Source organism: Crocodylus siamensis, chromosome 15 (genome assembly GCF_052110815.1).
Source record: "Crocodylus siamensis isolate JL-2025a chromosome 15, ASM5211081v1, whole genome shotgun sequence".
Lineage (NCBI taxonomy): Eukaryota > Metazoa > Chordata > Crocodylia > Crocodylidae > Crocodylus > Crocodylus siamensis.
The window spans coordinates 24,438,436-24,458,710 of record NC_143409.1 but is presented as its reverse complement, the minus strand read 5'-3'; the positions used below and the strand labels follow the sequence as shown (position 1 = coordinate 24,458,710).

At 39.4% G+C, this 20,275-nt stretch overlaps 1 protein-coding gene across 1 annotated transcript in view; it reads right to left on the bottom strand.

Moving 5' to 3' along the window:
- The window catches only part of UNC13C (unc-13 homolog C), a 524,308-nt gene that overhangs the window by 367,130 nt on the left and 136,903 nt on the right, over positions 1 to 20,275 (bottom strand). Inside the window, exons 4-6 of the mRNA XM_090029216.1 lie at positions 18,914 to 18,992; positions 15,630 to 15,635; positions 7,100 to 7,171 (exon numbers count right to left, since the gene is read on the bottom strand). Coding sequence (XP_089885342.1) covers positions 7,100 to 7,171; positions 15,630 to 15,635; positions 18,914 to 18,992 — 157 coding nt within the window. The remainder of the gene's footprint in view (positions 1 to 7,099; positions 7,172 to 15,629; positions 15,636 to 18,913; positions 18,993 to 20,275) is intronic.

Genomic DNA, 20,275 nt, shown 5'->3' with positions numbered 1-20,275 from the left:
AAACTGACATTATCCACTATGGGAATGAATCACAATTCACAGAGATCATCAAGTTGTTGAAGATTCCTTTGTGGACTCATTACTATTACATATATGGTTTAATTAGTCATGCTGATCCAGATTTGGTTCCAACATTTACCCTATCATCTCCATTGATTTTCATAGGGTTTGTGTAACTTGTAGGATTTTGCCCACCATGCTGGATACAAAATAAATGGCAAAGAGTACAAAATAAATGGCAGTGGGGAGTGGGCTTCAAAATAAATGTTTATGGGTAAACCAAACTTTCATTTGACAAAGCAACCCATAAACCAATTACTCAGACAAACAATTTTTCTTCTGATTTCCCAGAATATCTTCTTGGTAAGTAACAGCAACAAGCATGGAAAATCACTTTTATGCTGCTTAATTTGCAGTAAAGGGATAATTTTATTTATCTACTATCCAAGAGTTGGAATGTCTTCCTTCATAATATATTCTGCTTTTATTTATGTATATCCAGAACTCTAATCAAAGTGATCTCTCTAGGCACTACAAATGCAGAGCAAAATTCTCTAACACTGCAAAATGATCCACTTGTTTTCCATCCTGAAGTTCAATTCACTTATGCATTACAACACCCTTTTTTTTTAAAACTTTCCACTTCTTTAAAACAAGAGAACACCAAATATGGTACTTGCAGTACAGGTGCACATCTCCACGTGCACACCTGTACTGTACAGTAAATACAGTGACTTACACCAACTTGAGCATAAATTTGAAAATGCAGGTCTCAAATTTATGCCCGATTAGTTATTGCAGTGACACACGGGTACACGCCTTACTACACAGTAACACTGTGTGTGTGGAGTGACTTGGGACTAAAGTTAGTCCCAAGTCACTCCACATAGTGTTAATATACTTTAATGCCTGCACATGTAGACACTGGCCTATTCGCACTTACTGCACAGTAATTTACTGCATAGTAAATTTAAGGCAGTGTAAATGCACATGTAGACACGCCCACCGAGTAAAAAGTATTTTTTTCATTAGTTTTAAATTTGTTTTCTTTTAATTGTAATGACCATCTTGCTTTTATAATCTAAAAAAGTACCCAATTTTATCTGCTCTCTGCCATTCTTTTAGATATTCCATTTATCTCCATCATAAGATAAGCCCCTCTTCATCTTCTCCTTTTTAAAAGAGACAGTCAGTCTTCAACTTTTCATTCTTGCATTCTTTATATATTCTTCCTTGCCTGTGATCATTTCTATTGTCTGGTTTTGGAATTCTTTTTTTGAAACACATATTTTGATAAGGACTGACTCAGACAGAAGAGTATTATTGAGCTCAAAGTGCATAACAGTATTACGCTAGATTTGGTATTATTTTTCCATCCTATTCATTATACATCCTAATGTTTTGTTGTTTTTTTTCAATTGCCAACATACATTGAACAGGTGTTTATATGGATTTATCCTGCTTGTTCTCCAAGGGGTTTTGTTTTGTTTTGTTTTAGTAATAACAGTTAAATCAAAATCCAGCACCAGCATTCAAATTATTTCTTCTAATGTACATTACCTTAAATTTGTCAATGATGATTATATCAGCTCTACCATTTACTTCCAATTCTAGTTTGCCAGAGCCAGAGTCTGATTCTTATAAAAGGCAACTTCACAATGAATGTGTTAGATCTGGGGTTTTCACTGATAAGAACCAATGTTTGAAATGGTATTTATTGTTCACAGAAAGTGGCAATGATTGAAAGCGGTCTTTTTGCAGGCACCAATTAGTAAATCATGTTGACTTTTTTATTTCTGTAACTGTGTTAAGTTATTTTAATGGTGAGTATAAAAATATTATATTAAAAATAAAAGAAGAATTTTATTTTGCACTCATTAGTTGATGTATTCTGTTCCAAATAAATATTGTCCTCTGTGCCTGTTACTGTTTAAGATTCCATATTTTATATTGTTCTAGTAACCTGTGTTGCTATTTTGTGATTGCAATATAAAGTAACTGCTGTTTTTTATTAAAAGGGATCATTTTCAATGCCAGCTGTTTCCCACCTCATTAGTTCATCTTTGAGTACTATCAGCTTGTTTGTTAATGACTAGAATATAGTCACAGAAAGGAACCCATCTTTTGATAAGGTGGGGCATCCTTTAATGGCTGCAGGGTCAGGAGTTATCTATTAACAGCCCCTCCATTTTTCAGCTATGGGCATGGCCATTGTAGATCTTAACTGCAATATAAGAAAATTCAGTACAAATTCAGTCTCATCAAACCCTCCCAGACACCAACAAACACCCTTGTCTCCTGATGCCCCCACTGTGAATGCCACCTATACACCCAAACCCCACCATGGGCTCTTCCTGCCCTGCTCCAATTTCCTTGCAAACCTCAATTTCCCCCACCCTGCCAAGCCTGCTGGCCCCCAATCCCCTACAACACCCACACTGTCCCCCACTCAAAGAAGAATGTATGTTAAAAGACTATATTTGAACTAGCAATTGGAGATACAAGATGGCCTTTATTCCTTCAAAATTAATGCCTCTCTTTAATTACATTGGGTTCAGCTATGAAAATCTGTTTGCCCCACACTTCAAATCTTCCTAGAGATAATGACACCTGTTGTGTTTTTGATTAAAACAACCTTTTTTGCAAAATATTGCTAGGGCCAAATGGCTGTTATGGCCAGATTTCATCACTTGTCAGAACATGACTTGTCTTTAAAAGATTATCACTGAAAGCTCATGCCAGAAATAGTACTTCCATCATGTACCACTGCATAGTTAATTTGTAGTAGTTATTTTTTCAGAAGCCAGGAATTTCAAGGACAGGGGCAACACGTAGGGGGTGCATGGGGGTGCACTGTCAGCGGTGCCTGCGGGTGGTCCATGATTGCCCCTGGCTGCTGCAACCACTGCCAGCAGTGCCTGTGTGTGGTCGCTGACCCCTGGTTGATGCTCACCACTCCCCAGCCCCTGCTGCTGATAGTGCCAGCAATGTCTGCAGGAGCTCTCTGATCACCACCATCGGGCTCCTGCTGCTGCCACCAGGCTCCCACTAGTGCAGTCATGCCCCCCAGCTGCCAGGGACACGTGCTATTCATGTTCAAGGATATTTATCATTACTGAAAAATTACACCTGGCCCCATTTCCAGAGTCCTGGTAATCTAATTTCATCCATAATATGAAAAAAGCACAACAATGTTAAAGATGGTTTGCACTTGCCAAAGACCAGTTCAAAGTATGGTTAAATATTTTCTGAACTACCATTTTCTGTAAGTAGAATTCATGTGAAAAAAATGTCTTTGATGCTCCCTTTTTTTTAATTTGAAGTAAATGATTTGGGTGTGGGGGTGAAAAGCTCTCTGGCCAAGTTTGTGGATGACACCAAGTTATGGGGGAGTGTGGCCATGACAAGAAGATAGGTTGCAGATACAGATGGACCTAGACAGGCTGGAGAGTCAGGTGGACTGGAACCAGATGAAGTTCAACACTCGGAAGCGTAAGGTGCTCCATCTGGGGGCAAACAATTCCCAACATACCTACAGACTCGGTGGTGACAATTTGACTTGCAGCACGGTCAAAAGGGACCCAGGGGTAGTGATCGACCATCACATGACCATGAACTGGAAGTGCAATGCTGTCTCCAGCAGGGCATACAACATGCTGGCATACATTAACCATTGCATCTCATGCAAAACTAAGGAAGTGATAACTCCCACTGCACACCGCACTGGTGAGACCACAGCTGGAGTACTGTATCCAGTTCTGGGTGCTGCACTTCAACAAGGATGTGTAAAAACTTGAGAGGGTCTACAGAACAGCCACCTGTATAATCACGGACTTGCAAGACAAGCCATATGAAGAGAGGCTGGGGGACTTGGACCTCTTCAGCCTAAAGAAGAGAAGGCTGAGAGGGGACTTTGTAGTGGCTTATTGCTACATCAGGGGAGTACATCAAGAACTTGGTGAACAGCTGTTCACCAGGGCACCCATGGGGAAGATCAGGAGCAATGGATATGAATTCCTAGAAGGCTACTTCAAGCTTAATTCCAGGAAAAACTCCTTGAGTCAGGGTTTCCAGACTGTGGAATAAACTCCATCCAGTGGTGGTACAGTCACCTACCCTAGAAATTTTCAAAGGAGACTGGACAGTCACCTAACTGGGGTCATTTGACCCCAGTTGTCTTTTCCTGCCTAGTACAGGGGACTGGACCCGCTGATCTACAAGGTCCCTTTCAGCCTCTAACAATCCATGAATAAATCTATGATGTAAGTTAGCCACAGCTATTTTTTCTAGAACCCCACAAATCAAAACTAGAGAGAGTGGCTCAGAATGACAAATAAAACAATTATCTTAGCTATTAGGTGGTGTTATACTTTTTATCCTATAAAACCCCAATGATTTTACTAACCAGCTACTTCAGGTGGCAGGTGCAAGGTAGTGGTGGGAAAGGGTAAGTGGGGGAAAAAAGGGAACAATGCTAATAACAAACACAAAGAACACTGAAGAACAGAAGAGGGCACTTGGACAACTTTTGCTCTTGTTATAGGAAGTGACAAAAGACTGATATTGTCCCTTTACAATAGGCACAACCTTGAGATTTTAAATTCTCAGCTGAAAATGTGGCTTGTTAATTCAATCAGTTTATTTTAGCTTGGAATGTCAAAGGTTTGACTGCCTTTTAGAGAATTTTAAACTAATGGTTCAAGGAATGCATGTTTTTCACACCAGATACTTAGATCAACAAACTACCTCTCTAGCTATATTTGGGAAAGATTAAAATAATGGATCATTTATTCTTTTAATATATACATATGAACTTAACAGCCAAATCCAGCTGTCTTATTTAATTTATTAGAATGAAGGTGAAAGGTACTGGGCTTATATGAAATAAAGATGTCCCTTTAGCCTGTATACAGATATTCAGGGAAGTTACAGGGAGTTCAAATAAGTGTTAAAAATTAGGGCTGTGCAAAGCTTCGGGTGGCAATTTAATTTGGAGAACATTCGGCCCGATTCAGTGGCCGAATCTCCAAATCCAAATTGAATCAGGGACCAATTCAAAGGTCCAAATCAATTCAAAGCTCTCTGAATCTTTGGAAAAGATCTAGAGAGCTTTGAAGATTTGGACAGTCCCTGGTGGCTACAGCAAGGAGCTGCAGCTGGACTCTGAGCTGGTAGTACTAGAGGCAGGGAAGAAGGGACTGGTTGCCACATCTGGACCATGAGGGGACCCCTGTCACTCCCTCAACCCCCCTGCTCCCCTAGCCCCCTGACCCCCACCTGCTCACCCAGCCCCCCCGATGGCTGCTTTACCTGCCCCAGCTCCTGGGGCTTTAAAGGAAAGTCCCAGTGCTCACTGGATGCTGCTGGGTGTCGGGGAGTGATCCTCACTGCCTCCCACTGCCCCATGCTACATGGGGGGCTCTATACAAGCCCCCTGATGCCCCCCCACTCCTCTAGGCTACCCATGGTTGCCACATCTGGACCAGAAAAGCCTCGGGACTCATTGCTCCTCCAGTGGCCTCAGGGCTTCAAGGGCTCATGCAGAGCCCCCCACATGGCACAGGGCAGCGGAGGGCAGCAGGGATCGACCCCCTGCCAGCAGGAGTGGTGAGTGCGGGCTTTTCTCATTTTTTTTTTCTTAAAGGGCTGCCACTGGCCCAGACAGGGCACCCATGGTGGGGATGAGGGAGTGAATGGGGGGCTGGGGGACTCGTGTAGAGCCCCCCCATTCAGTGTGGGGCAGTGGGGTGCAGTAGGGATCACTCCCGCCCAGCAGCACCCAGTGAGTGGGGGCTTTTTTTTCCACAAAGAGCCAGGAGCTGGGGGGGATGGGCCTGGCTGATTCTGAATCAATTCGGGACAGTGATTCAAATCACCAAATGGAATTACTGTCCCTCGAATCAGCCGAATCCGAATCCAAAGTGAATACTAGCCGCTTTGCACAGGCCTATTAAAAATAGCCTCCCAATCTAGCAGGGGCATTGGAGGGGACCAAGGGGCCAGCAGGATCTTGGGAGGATTGAGGGGTTCTAGGGTAATTGGGGGAAAGGAAGAGCCCACTGTGGGGGTTGTGGGGGTATAGGTGGTATCCACAATGGAGGCATCTAGGGATCGAAGTGTTTGCTGGTGTCTGGGAGGTTTGGTGAAATCAGAGAGGATTGTAGGATCTGGGGGGGGCCTTGGGGAGTGGAGGGGGGTCTCTCTCCCCCACCCCCTCAGATCAGGAGCTATTTTTAGCCCCCCAACCCCCACCACCCTGAGATGGAACCCCAATAAACCTACCCTACCATCTTTCCTGACCTTCCCCCAACCCCCGACTTATTTTCTTAGCTGCTAGCACTGGCAAACACTAATAAAACTGGCACCAGGAGCAGCTTGTGGGATGGGGTATTTAGTGGGCTGGGGCACAGGGGCTGGCTCATGTATGGGGAAGGTTGTCAGTCAGGGTTGGGGTAGGAAAATTTCAGCCCCAGGGCTGGGACTTGTGGCTGGGCTTTCCCAGCTCTGGAGCTACACTGGGAACTGTACAGAAGTGCAGTTAGATGGGTCTCACTGGACCAAAGATAAATTAAGCTACCTTGGAGGTACACTTAACCAAGATCAGGTTGGCTATTTTTAGATCAGTTCTGAACTTCTGTACAGTTCACATGCAGATCCACCTAACTAGTGAAAGGTTCATACCTGGGCAACTAAATTAGATCAGATGGCCCATTTTTAACACAATCTAACTTCCCCTCTAAACTCCTAGAATGTCTGTATGCAGCCCAAGAGACCTGTTGTTTGCTTTTATTCTTATACTGCAATTTTTTCAGCATTGGGACTTTGCCTTCTTATGTTTATATAGCATCTAGTGGCACAGAGTATTGATACAGAGAAGAACTTCTCGGTGTTACCAATATATGTGTGTGTGTGTCTGTGTGTGTGCATGTGTGTGTAATAGCTAAAATGGGCAGATAAAAACTAAATAGAAATCTGATCACCATCACTACTACCTTTTACTTAAAGGTACTACCTTTTGCTTAAATGTAACAGTTCAAACAGCTTGTTCAAAGTTTATTTATTACATGAATTCACACCACCCCCACCTAAAAACACTTACCATTTCTTCATTGTTTAGGGAAGTCCGGATAAGCATGGCCATGGATATACCAGATTTTCGTGCAGCAAGTGTCTGTTCAAGGTAAATACAAAATAGTTACCAACAATACAGCAGAAACACTAAATACAGAAGTCAGTGAAAAGAAGATGTTGATAATGTGATATATGGATTTAAACAAAAATATAACAGCAAAAAAGTTAAATAACTTTTACTTACTGTTTACAACACACATCTTTTAACATTTGAGTATATAATGGAAACAAACTTTCCATCATCATTACTGTTTCTATCAGCAATGCCTAGCTGAGCTGCCATTTCTAATATAAAACCTGTTATTCAGAGGTTTATGACTCAGATTTTTTTTTTAACCCACAGGCTGTCACTATTTTTCTGCTTTGCCAACCAAATTAATGTGGTACAAGGATAAGCATCCTGCCCTAATGTCGAAGCAGGATATGCCTGGAGCAACCTTGAGATCATTTTGAAATACTCTGAGAATTCAGGTTGTCAGCCTGTATCATTTTAAGCCACTGACCATTTCTATAATGTGCATGAATGAAAAAAATTTCCCTGACCTTAAAAAAGAAAACCTGCAGAAAATGTTATTATTGAAAAAATATTATAAGTCTTTGTCAAAGAAACTGACAATATTTACTCAAGACCAAAGACAGAAGTACAGGGAACTATACTGATGTTCAGTAAGAAAAGGGGTATGAATGGCTCCCTTATCCCTCTGCCTAGTTGCTCAGGCTATAGGAATGGTTATATATGGCAGTTCTGAAGATGGATGAAATCCAGGTTGGGGGATGATGGGGGGCGGAGGGAAGGATAAGGTTGCTACGAGCCTTGTTGGATGTTAATTGTGGGTGGCTCCCAGAGCTCTTAACCTCTGGACATCAATGCATTTAAGTGGATCGTTATGCAGCTCAAAATTATGCCACTCCAGGGCAGGATTCTTTCTTGATCTTCGTAAATCAGCTCCTATTCCATTAAGGTGTGGTCACTCCCTATGGATGTACTGCTCAAACTGAAGGTGTGACCGCAAGCTATCACTAAGCTTATCAATATTTGTGTGGCTCAGTTTAATGTATAACCAGGCCCATGTTTCATTGGGCCTTGTTATGTGTTAGGCTTTGGAGCTGCACAAATGTGGATCAATGTTAGCGCGAGCTCGAGTTTGGAGGCCAGTAGGAGCCTGAAGGACTGAAAGGTAAGAATCCCTTCCCCTGCACCCAATTCCAGGTTTCTCCCCTGCCTACCAGGGCTCCACCAGTTCCCCTCAGGTTTTCCCTTTTCCTCCTGCCTCATCCCACCCCTCGGACATTAATTAGTTGAGGCTGCCCATGCTGTCTGTCCCAGGGGAGCAGGCAGGAAAGGGTTAAACTGCCTGCCCTGGCACCACTCTTGCTGGGCTGCTCCTTTTCTGACTCAGAGAGCAGCAGTGGTGGAGGAGGCAACAGCCAGCAGGCCGTTTAATCCTTGAGCTACAAGTAAGGGGATGGGGTGGAGGAGGACGGAGGCAGTGAGCAGGGATCCAGGGTGCTGGCAAGAGGGGCTAGTGGGCTCAATGTGGGCTACCTGGGGAGCGTGGTGAGTGGGTTGTTCATATACTAAGGTGTAGTTTAGAGTATCTGGGCCCTTAGTGCAACACAAAAATGGGTAGCAAGGATCAGAGATAATCCTGCCCCGGAGTGGTGTAACTTTTAGCCACATAACGAGTGCTTAAAACCAGTTGCAGGTGTTAATGTGTGGACAATCCAGGGGTCAAGAGTTCCAGGAGCTGCACAAAATTACCATGTAACAAAGCCCATTGTCTTATGGTAACTTGCTTGGAATTAGCATGACAGAGTTGGATTCAGCATTGAGCTGAGGACTACTGCATCTTGGTTTCCTTCACCACTTCCAAAATGATACATGTAAAAGCAGATACAACAACATACATTTTTGTTATACAAGAAACTCCAGTGTCTTCTGTTCCCACTTTCTGAGTCACTTAAATATAGGTTCTTATGAATAAACTGACAGTTGTAAGTTGAGGAAGGAAAAGCACCTAGAGAAACAAGGTCTGGATGACAATAGGTTCCATGCAAGCCCCTCCAAATATTACTCCAGGACACTAGTTCTGTTGCTGAAACACACTTTGTTGGGTTCCTCAGAGGAATACACAGGATTTATTTCACTACACAAAATCCTAGTAATAATGTTACTGTATCACTGGGAAGTATTCTTACCTCTAAAACTGAGCTGAAACATCTCCTCACTTGAACTAAATCATTCCAGGAATGCCTGAATGCTTCCACTTTATCTTTGCTCTTCCCTAACCAGTGCTTGCTTTGTCATACATTGCTGCCCTTATGGTTTTGTGCATAGGAATGATCAATTATAAGTCTTACTGCCACCTACATTTATTGTTCTGATTGCTATGAGACTGCTTATTACATCGCTGTGTTTCAGGTCTCTATTTATTATTCAGCTTTGCAGGATTAAATTAGCAGGAATTTCAGTAATATTTTTCTTCAAAAATGCTTTCATTCCTAGTGGCTGTAACTAGCACCATTGTGTTGCAATCCTTTCTGCTTTAGGCCACAGTTACTTACACCAGCTAAGGACCTGCGCCATTAAGCTTTGAAAGAAATGACAATTCACATTTCTTTCCAGTTATTAATTTTGAACTTTGACATCATTTAAATGGATTTTGGCATTTAGATACATTAAAGACAGCTCATTGCAACTTTTTAAATATTTACCCTCCCTGTCAATCTGGCCATCCAATTTGTAACAAGTTTCCCTTCCCTTGATAATAATTAAACTTGCAGAGAGACATAAAATTATTAATCTTATGAAACTAATTATGGTATAAGAAAAAGATCTTGCCACAAAAATATTTGATTTAATTTAATCACCCCATTATTATGGTTAATATAGGCTCTAGATAACCTTTTTTTCTTTTTAGATTCTAAGCAATTTACCTGGCTTATGACAGTAATTTGCCATTCATTTCTTCAGTCTGATATTAATAATTAAACAGCTCTTTTTGCTTGTCTGTTGCCATCTTTTTCCTTTATTTCTGTAAATATGGCAAATGCCATATATACGTGCTGGCTAGCTAGCCAACACAAGACTGTTTTTGACAGAGAAGATTAAAATAAAAATCCAGGATTTGCATTTCAAAATTTTTTTAATCAAATTTGAGTATTGCAGGGCTGACAAATCAGAGAAGAAAACGAGAAGCCAGAACTGGCTATGACTCTGAGTGGACGCACAACAAACTCAATTGCTCATAGTGATGCTTCAGGATTTTTTTCTCAGTCCTGAGAGTGGCCGGTTGTTTAGTTGCTTACGTTTAATTACTGTTTCATGTATGACCACTAATATGTCTATAAAATGATGTGCTGCTTTTAGCTTTACAGCTATGAAATTACTTACATATTAGATTAGAGGTTGGACAATGCATCAATGAAGGGAGAACACTTCAGCTGTGAGCACAGGAAGCAGGGAGTTGATGAAAGCTCTGTTGCCCACTGATGATGCACCAACGGAGTTAAACTGGCTTAGGGGCCTGTTGTTATTTGCTACTAGTAAATATATATGTAACATATACAATTAAGAGTCCCCTAGAGCAAAAGGGAAACAAGCAGGGAATTCTAATTCAGAAGGGAGCTTTGAGACACAAAGCCTCCCAGGCCCACTCCTGGAATTGTGCAGCTTACCCATCATCCCCTGCTCAAAAATCTGCCTAGGATGACGGTCTCGATCATCCTATGAAATCCTACATCCTGATAGGACATAGAAAAATGGACCATTCTTTGTTAAGTATTTGTCATGTTTGGATGTATAATTGAAGAACATGTAGTTTTTCCCATTCCAAGAGGATTTGTAGGAAACTAGCAAAGTAGAACAAGTTTAGAGAGATTTCAATGAGTAAAGTCATAACAAGGATTATTTCTATTTACATAGCACTGTCGGAATGTACTGTACTGCAGTGGAGAAGAACTACAGCAAGGAAATCATCCCTGCTGTGAAGAGCTCACCTAAATAAACGCATCTGATAATAACAATAGAATACCGTACAATACAAAACACAGAGCAGTGTTAAAAATGGAATGATTCATGGAACAGAAGAGCTTTTAGGAAATTCATTAAAAGAAGAAGTACGGCTCTCTACCATACCAGAGAATTATGTAGCCATATAGAAAATCAGCATGACTACACTATTTTTAAAACAGAAGAAAGAAAGACTTTTTAATTACTTTATTCAGGGGTTCAAGTATACAACAATGGTGGCCGCTTACAAAGCGAAAACACAAACAACTTACTACCAAACCAAACCAAACCAACCAACACATCACACCGTGACAGACACCTTCACTGCATTTCACGTCGTGTCTTACATGCTAATTATGCGGTCGGCGTGGCGGCCACACAGTCATAAACAATTCAGACCCTGCTCCATTCCATCATACACGTAACAAAACCTTCAACTTCCACACAAAAGAGAGCAAAAAAGCAGCCTGGTTAGGGCCCAGGATGTGGCATGAGCTGGAAGTCGCAGTTCGACACCAAACCAGCCTGGTCACCCAGACCGGTCATGACATCAGAGCGCGTATTTGAGAAAGAAAGAAAGACTTTTGACTTTTTAATTAATTTAAAGGCAGCAAACATGTATAGCTGCTCAGCACATATTACTATATTTTATTATGTAATTCAAAGGTTTCTCACATGGCATTGATATACGCGGAGGGGGGGAGAACGCTGACAGACGCAGGTATTCCTTAGGACAGTTATCAGCATTTTATAGCTATATAGTTTAAAAATAACTTCTCTTTGAACAACTAAATGTAGTTTATGTAATGTAGAGATCTGAATTTTAGAAAAATATATTTGTGCTGTATAACTCAGAAAAAATACCTGAAAAGAGAGAGAGCCTGTTGTCTGAAACTACTCATCCGTTCCTATGACTTTTGTATTAAAAAAAATAGTTGATGTCTGATGTTGAAATATTTGACAGGACTACAATATTAAACCCTGAAACTGGGCTTAGAAAAAAAATTGCAACTCATCCTAGCTACAGTGTCACTGCTGGGGACCATTGTAATAATGTTTATTCTCTCTTTCCATCTGTTTTTACAGCACAGGCAACAGACCATGACCCTTTTCAGCATCTAAGGTCATCTTGAGTATTAAGGTAAGTCAGCAATGGAATGGAAATGAGAGACACAAAAAATTTTCACCAATATTGCCCCTATTCTGTGCTTGCAACTAATTCTTCAAGTAATTTCACCCTGGGATATCACAGAATATAGATTTAGATCCTTAGCTTTTTACATAATGGTCATCCCATCAATATAGTTTTGTTAAATGCTGTCATATCCTAAAAATATCTATCATATGGGAATTGCTTTTTTTTTTTTGCTGCTATAAATGCTTTTCTGGTTGCAGAGAAAAAAAACACATATGAAAAATGGTGGCAGTGGATTATTGTTTCAGCTGATTCATCACTTCAGCAGGAATGTTCCACTAATACACACAAATCAATTGTTTCTTTTATAAACAAGTAAAAAGATTTACCCTTCACTCTGATCCCATGCTCATGCTACATCACTGCTTAACCAAGGGATTATATAGATGTGAAAGGAGTCATTGTAAAACCAAAACCAGGAAGAAAGTCGATACTCTGTATATACTTATAGGATTTGCAATCTTCAGTCGCTTTTAAATAAAATATAACCAGCACTTTCTCCCAAATTTTTAACACATGAATGAAAATAGCACTTGCATGAACAGAAGCCAAAAAAAGCTAAACCTAGGCTAAATGATGATGGTAGGAAAGTGGGAATATTTTAAGGAACCTTTATTCTTATTTTGGGATAGAATCTTCACTGTTAAGTCATCAGTAATATTAGTGTCCTTTGAACTTCTTCATTGCTACTGTTCACAGAAATAAATATAATGGTGAACATGCTTGCTTCTGTCTGTATTGGTCAGATTTTACTCACCTGGCCACTTCTGGATTTACAACATACATTGCTTTGATCAGAAATAAGAGTTGCAATACTCTATAGAAAAGCTCCAGCTGCCAAAAAACCCCCCAGAAAAGCATGTCTTCTTAGCAACCAAAGTTATTGGTCACTGGCTTCTGTGCATGGACTCCATAATACAGAGGTCAACTCAAGGTGTCTCTCCTGTTATTTAAGGGCTTGCATGGGACTGGCCCAGCTTCTTTTTCTGTGCCCATAGCTTCCTACAATAGCTGCATTGCATTGTAACTATATGAATGCTGACCATAGGAAAGGTTTTTGGTGACAGCAAAGAGAACTTTAATTGCATCTGGATTTAGGCTCTAGTACTCTCTCCTGCAAGAGATAAGAATTCCTCTATCCTAGCTAAATACAAAATGCTCAGTGCTAATTTCATCTTAATTTTTCATATACAAATATCACAAATGACTCGCACACAAAAACAAGCAAGCAACACCATTCCAGTAAACTGCTACAGACAGTGAAGACAGACCTTGAGTAAGCCCATTATTTTTACTTTAAAAAAAAAATAATTGGAAGGCACTCAGGCAGTCTGCTGTTGAGGGAGGGGGAGGGGGAAGAGGGTGGAGGGCCATATAATACCTACACATAGCCTCAGAAGTGGACAGAAACAGAAGAATACTCTGTCTAGGCACTAATTGACTTTTTGTTCCACTACAAGATTTCAACACTATGTGAAAGAAATTAAGGGTAACACCTTAAAAATAAAGGATAAAACTATCATCATCTATAAAACCTCATCTTAGGTTAGAAAGTTTAAAATGGCAGCAAAATCCCAGAGAAATAATTCTGTTAATACTTTCAGTTCCTGCCTCATATTTAAGCCATAGTCCTTTTCTTTCATTAGACAAAGGATCCTCTAACTCTAAATGAAATGTGGCCCTCAGGTTTCAACAGTTTATAGCAGTTACGTTTTTCCAGTTCAATGATAACAATGAAAGGGTATGTTACCTTAGTGACCACAAGGGGACAATACGTGTAAGTGATTGAAGGCCCTGAATAATAATTATTGTATTTACTTATTTGCTTTGTGACTGTTTATAGAGTAATAAGATGACAAATACAGATAGGAATTTTATACAACTCCATATGTATATATAGTGTCAGTTTCTTCTGTACTTCTAAAAACTATTTAGAATACAATAAGATGCACACAAAAATATAAGTTAAAGTTGAAGAGTGAAACACACAGAAGTTAGGAACTGCCAGAACAAAGACTTCTTGCTTTTTGTTCTAGTGCCCAGACTACTGCTACAGTGGCAGGCAAAATTCATGTACTGTGCTAAGCTATAGTATGACCAGCACAGACACTATCTTTGTGAATGTAACTGCAAAGCTCTGGTAATTCTCTACGAAACACATACAATCTGTGAGTTTTTCAAAAGCTTGTCTCTTGGACATATTAGGGTGCAGACAGAAGTGCAGCTTCGAGCTGTAACTCAGAACATTTTCTGCAAAGGCAGAAAAGTTAAATGGTGTAAAAATCACATTTCTGATATCAAGGTCACGCCCTGGCAATGTTAAGTTTAATTGAAAGCTTGGTGGCACTACAGAGTCTCAAAGAAAAGGTCTTATTTTGAAGCCAACATTGGTTTTTTCAAAGTGTAGAGGTAGAAGGGGGGTGTGTGGGAGATGCCAGTTATTAACTGTTTTGCTGAACTATATACATGCTGAATGATGATGATGATAACAACAATGTGTGGAAGGGAGGGGAGGAAAGCAGTTGCAGAGATAGGGGATTTCCATGAGGAAAGCCCTGAAGATACAGATGTGGAATAAACATAGCTATTCAGAATAGCTGATAGATTTGTTTCATGAAACTGATTTCATTCATGATTATCCAAATAACTCAAAGCCAATTAAAATGGAGCCATGAAAGCACTCTTAGCTTTGATTAACTTCTGAGGTTCTGAGGCTCAGAATAGCTGCTGAAGCTCTTCAATGCCACACAAGGAGGACAGGAAGGTTTGGGCCTTAAATTGTCAGCTTATTGTTTTCAACCTGTTGATTTGTACAGGTAACCCCTGCTTAATGCTGCTTCATTTAGCGCTATTTTGCTATAATGCTCATTTGAAATTCATACCTGATTTCACTTAGCACTGAGCAAATTTCATTATACGCTCATTGTTGCCAGCTAGGGTCATTAAAAACAATTGCGGTCACCATCTTGGGTTGTCAAATACTTTCAGTTTCACTTAATGCTCATGTCACTTAACACTCAGTTTTTCAGGAACCAAATAAGAGCATTAAGCAGGGGTTGCCTGTAATGTAATATTACCATCTAAAAAAGGTGATACCTCATTACTAGTCATTTTAACTTCAGTACTTGGAAGATGGCCACTTTCATAAACCACAACCTAATTTAGGATTAATATTTTAACTTACAAAATATTTCTAACTTGCAACAAAAGGTTAGCATGAAATATGACAATTTTGAAATCCTTAAGATTAATTGTGACATTCAGAACATTCATCAATATAAGAATACTTACCATAGCCTGCAAATCCATCGGCAATATGAAAGAAATTATAGAGTGGATTAATAATTAGGCAGATTTACATATAGAATATGTAAAATGATATCTACATTGATCAGTTTCAAAGCAGCTAAGCAGTGAGCATTTCTAACAGTATTTATTTCCACATTTCTGAAGCGGTTACAGAGATAAACATATTGACACGTATAAAGCTGCTTTTTGGACTTCTTTCCTTCCTCATCTGAGATTTCATCACTCAGTTTTTCCTGAAAATAAGTGACACTTATGTATAGTTATTCACAGTAGTATGAAAAAGGCTGATATCAATATAACCAATATATTGATATCACTATAACCACTACATTGTTAGAAAATAAAGGGATAATATTATTTGTGCTGGCAGTTATAGTTTTCAATTATATAATGTTTAAAGGGTCTGTCAGTTACATCATCATGTTCATTAGAGGAAGAAAAAATCAATCAAGTTGTTTTTTGACAATAAACTAGAAATAAGTTTTTATTCAGCTTAGTTATCTTCACAGGCCTGTTAATTTTTTGAATAGCACACTTACTTAGGACTTGATCCAAGGCACGAGGTCTCGTCTGCAATGTACTAGGCACCCTTCATCTCCTACAGTTTTCCTAAAGTTTTTAGTAGGTTTTGTGTGCTCAGAATCCTGCAGACTGCTCTCTCTACCTTATATTTGTTCCTTGCACTTCCCTATGTGTCCCCTGCATGGTCATGCATCAACCTAGATCTTCTATCCTATAAAAAGGTTTGCTACTCATTTATGCTTTAGGCCTATAATTGCATACCTGACTATTTAAAACAGTGGTTTTCAACCTTTTTTAGACTCAACTTATTTCCCCACTTATGACACACCTGGATTTTGGAAGGCTGAATTTTGGGGGATGTGCATATGGTATGTAAGTAAATATGATATTCAATGAATTACAAAGAAATGTATAAATTATGTTTGGCAGAGATAGGAAAAAGATTAGTCCCAGATAATTTGACTTTTTCCCTGTTAATTTCAACACATTTTTTATTTTAAAGTATTTACAAAGTCTACAAGTAAAATGTGAATTTTATACTTGCATATGCAATTTGGGTCTCCAATATAAATCAAAATGAAAATCTGTAAGTTTAGACAAGTACTTGGAATATTTGCATTTTATTTATCTACTAAAAGACTGAAAAAATATTCATTGATACATTAACAATGTATCAGATTTTACAAGTTCTTCAGAAGTACAGCTATGACTGGTATAAGTCAGGTTGGGGGAGGGGAGAAATGTAATCAATAATAATTTAACTCCAGATCTACATTTCAGGTTTCAAAACTCTATAATGGATCTACCTCATTTTCCAGATTCAGGGACAGATCCTCATGGAGATCAATGTAACTCCACTACACTTAATGGAAATAAACTAATTTACACCAATTAGGATCTGACTCTCAATCCTGTAAACATTATTTTATGAAAATTCCTTATGGTCTTCAGGGGGAGTTTTCTGAGTAAGAACTGAACCCCAAAATAGTCATTGTTGATTGTAGTATGAGCTGTTTATGAAGACATATAAATATTAAGGGAGTGCAATGCAGGCCCTATTCGATTTGGATTTGGCCCAAATCAGGGAGAGTGATTCAATTTGTTGATTCGGATAACTGTCCCTGATTTGATTCAGCCAAATCTGAATCTGAAAATCTGATGCTGAGTTGGAGAATCAGCAATTTGGATATAAATGCAGCTTTAAATGTTTTTTCTACATACCTTGAAGGTACCAGCACAGCTTGTGAATGCTGGGGCGCATGGGCGTCCCACAGGAGCACAGGGGGATCCTCCACATGCTTGGCGGCAAGCCCGGAAGTGGACTAGAAGCACTTCTGGTCCACTTTTGGGTCTGCTGGGGAACGTGCAGGGGCCCTGCCCTCCTGCGACCCCTGGCTCGGCAGTCAGCCGCAGGGGGACCCCAGGTGAATGCCCCCAGACCCAGAAGGCACCAGTCATTGAGCCATGGGGGGTGCAGGAGGCCCCCCTGTGCTTGTGGTCCACTTCCGGGTTTACTGCTGCGTGCCCTCGGGAGCCCCCTACACTTCTGTAGGAAACTCCATGCGCCCCAGCATCACACCATTCACAAGCTGCTTGCTACCTAGAGGTATGTAGAAAGAACATTTAAAACTGTGTCTGTGTCCGAATCTCTCCAAATTGATTCAGAGGGTTTTGATTTGATTTGAAGAGGTTAAAGGGCCCTCTGATTTGATTCTTATTCGGAGATTCAGCCACCAAATCAGGCCGAAGCTTCGCATAGCCCTAATAAATAACCTACAAAAAAAATCCCATTCCAGCTTGATACAAACTGAGTTAAGTATTTATAATAAAAGTTATTGTTATTAAAAAGTCAACAGTCAACAACAACTTTTTCAAGCACAACACCGTAATACATTCTCCTTGTAGTATCTGAGATAGTCCAGTTATTTTCTGGTACATAAAAAACCCATCTGAGATAACCTAGAACAGTAACTGGTGAAAGCTGATGACACTTATTATAAGATTAATTTACTTCAGCTGACTTTTTTCAAGTTTTCAACTTGAGATGTTGTTGATTGGGTTCCTCAGCACTCAACCAAAACTAAATTAGCTTTTCCCTGAATTTTGTACTGGTAGAAAGAAAAATAAGAGAGGTGAATGGTAGTTAACATTATTCAGAGTAGAAAGCTTTCTAGTTATTCTTGTCTAGCCTGAAACTCAACACAAATCTCAGAAGTAAGAGAATCTAATTCCTTCTACTTTGTTGGAATTGATTTCATTGCGTAGGATATTATTGCCTACCAGGATTTACTAAGAGAAGAGATCCCCTTGTATTATAATAAAAGCATGGTTACATCTTTAGATCTGTCATGTTGAACTTAGAGTTTTTCTTAAAAGCCTGTTTTCCCTCTTCCAATTACATGATAATGTCAAACAAGCCTTGAAGGACAGCTGTGTTTACTAACTGATATGACATGTTGAATAGTTTATTGTAACATATGGAATACACCCACATATAGTTATTATAAAATTCTATTAATAATGTCAGCTTAAATCAAATCTAGGCTTTAAATGAAATGTATATTTAGTAGGTTGTAATGAGTCACCATCTGTTTTATTTTGATGGGCCTGGATTTATCATCTGAAGACTTTTTTCCCATAATTTTTTTCCATACAAATAATTGTATTTATTTATAAGTGAAGTAGTCATTACAAGAAATAGCTAGAGATAATGTATACATTTATTGCTATCAGAAGTTACTTACCACATCGCGAACAATGGGAAAAGATTTCTTTCTACGCAGGTCTGGCATGCTGTCAATTCCATACAGCCCCTTGCCAGGACTTAAGAGAAATAAAGTGGGGAAAAGAGAAAAAACAAGGTATGAGTTTAGGAGTTTGCATCTCTAAGAAGGATACAGTCTGTTTACAGTATTATCTAGTCTGAGTGAAATTAAGTCAAATTAGCAGTATGCAGTGACAACATGAGTAAATTCTTATTTTTATAATAGATGAAGTAGTATGTCTAGTGAACAGAGCAAAAGAGCTGAAAAAGTCAGTGCTCCAGAGCTCTTACTGGCTGTCTCCATGAATAGTTGAATTAATGGAGAGCAATTAAGAAACCCCCCCAACTGCTCTTTGCCTCAGTTTACTAACTTTTATAACAGGTGTAAGAAGAACCCAGCTTAGCATAGTGGTTTTATGAAGCTTACTCTTATTCACTTTAGATTTGAGACACCAAGTCAAGATACAAGAAGTTATTTCGAATTAGGTCATTGTTCCAATCAATGCAGTGAAACTATATAAAGCATTCTTAGTATATGCAATAAAATCTGTTGATGCGATAGCACAAGAAAAAATAATTTCTGGTGCAGTAAATATATCAATAATAAAAAGTTACTTTTTATTATTGATAAAAGTATTGGCCACATAGTATTTATAGTTTTCCTTTGCCCAGTTTGAGTTCAAGTGAAAATTTAATCTGCTCACACACACACACACATCAGTATATACCTGAAATATATCCATACACATATACATTATGAATAGTTACTTCAAACATAGATCCCAAAGCTGATGAATAAAGAATACAAATAAAAAATTCACACTGATTCTATAACTGATTCTATCCTAAGCTCCTTAAGTCAGAAAAAAGCAGAACAAGGGTCAGCATAAAAGTACCTTTTTCTTGAGACTGTTCTTTTGTGGGATTCTAGACACTATTTAACCCATGAGAAGAGCATATACCTCGACCAACCTAATCCAGAGATACTATGAGATACCCAAAGAAGCTGGAACATAAACTGAGAGCAACAGTATTTTGCACAAAGGCAGTTTGTTTCTAGTACTATATGATACTCTCTGCTCAGCACTGCCCCAGCCTCTCCCTTAGGCTAAGAGAACATGTAAAGGGGCAGAAGGCCATCTTTGTCCCTGTCACTTCCATGGGCTAGACACTGGCAGGCCCAACTTTATTTAGATATACAAAAAAATCATTGTGTGAAAATTAAGCTCCATTGATGTCAATGACCGAAATCCCATTTGTTTCAATAAGGTCTGGATTTCACTCCTAAACATTATTGACTATTAGTTTCTCTAAACGTGAAGACTGTAGACCAAAGACTAGA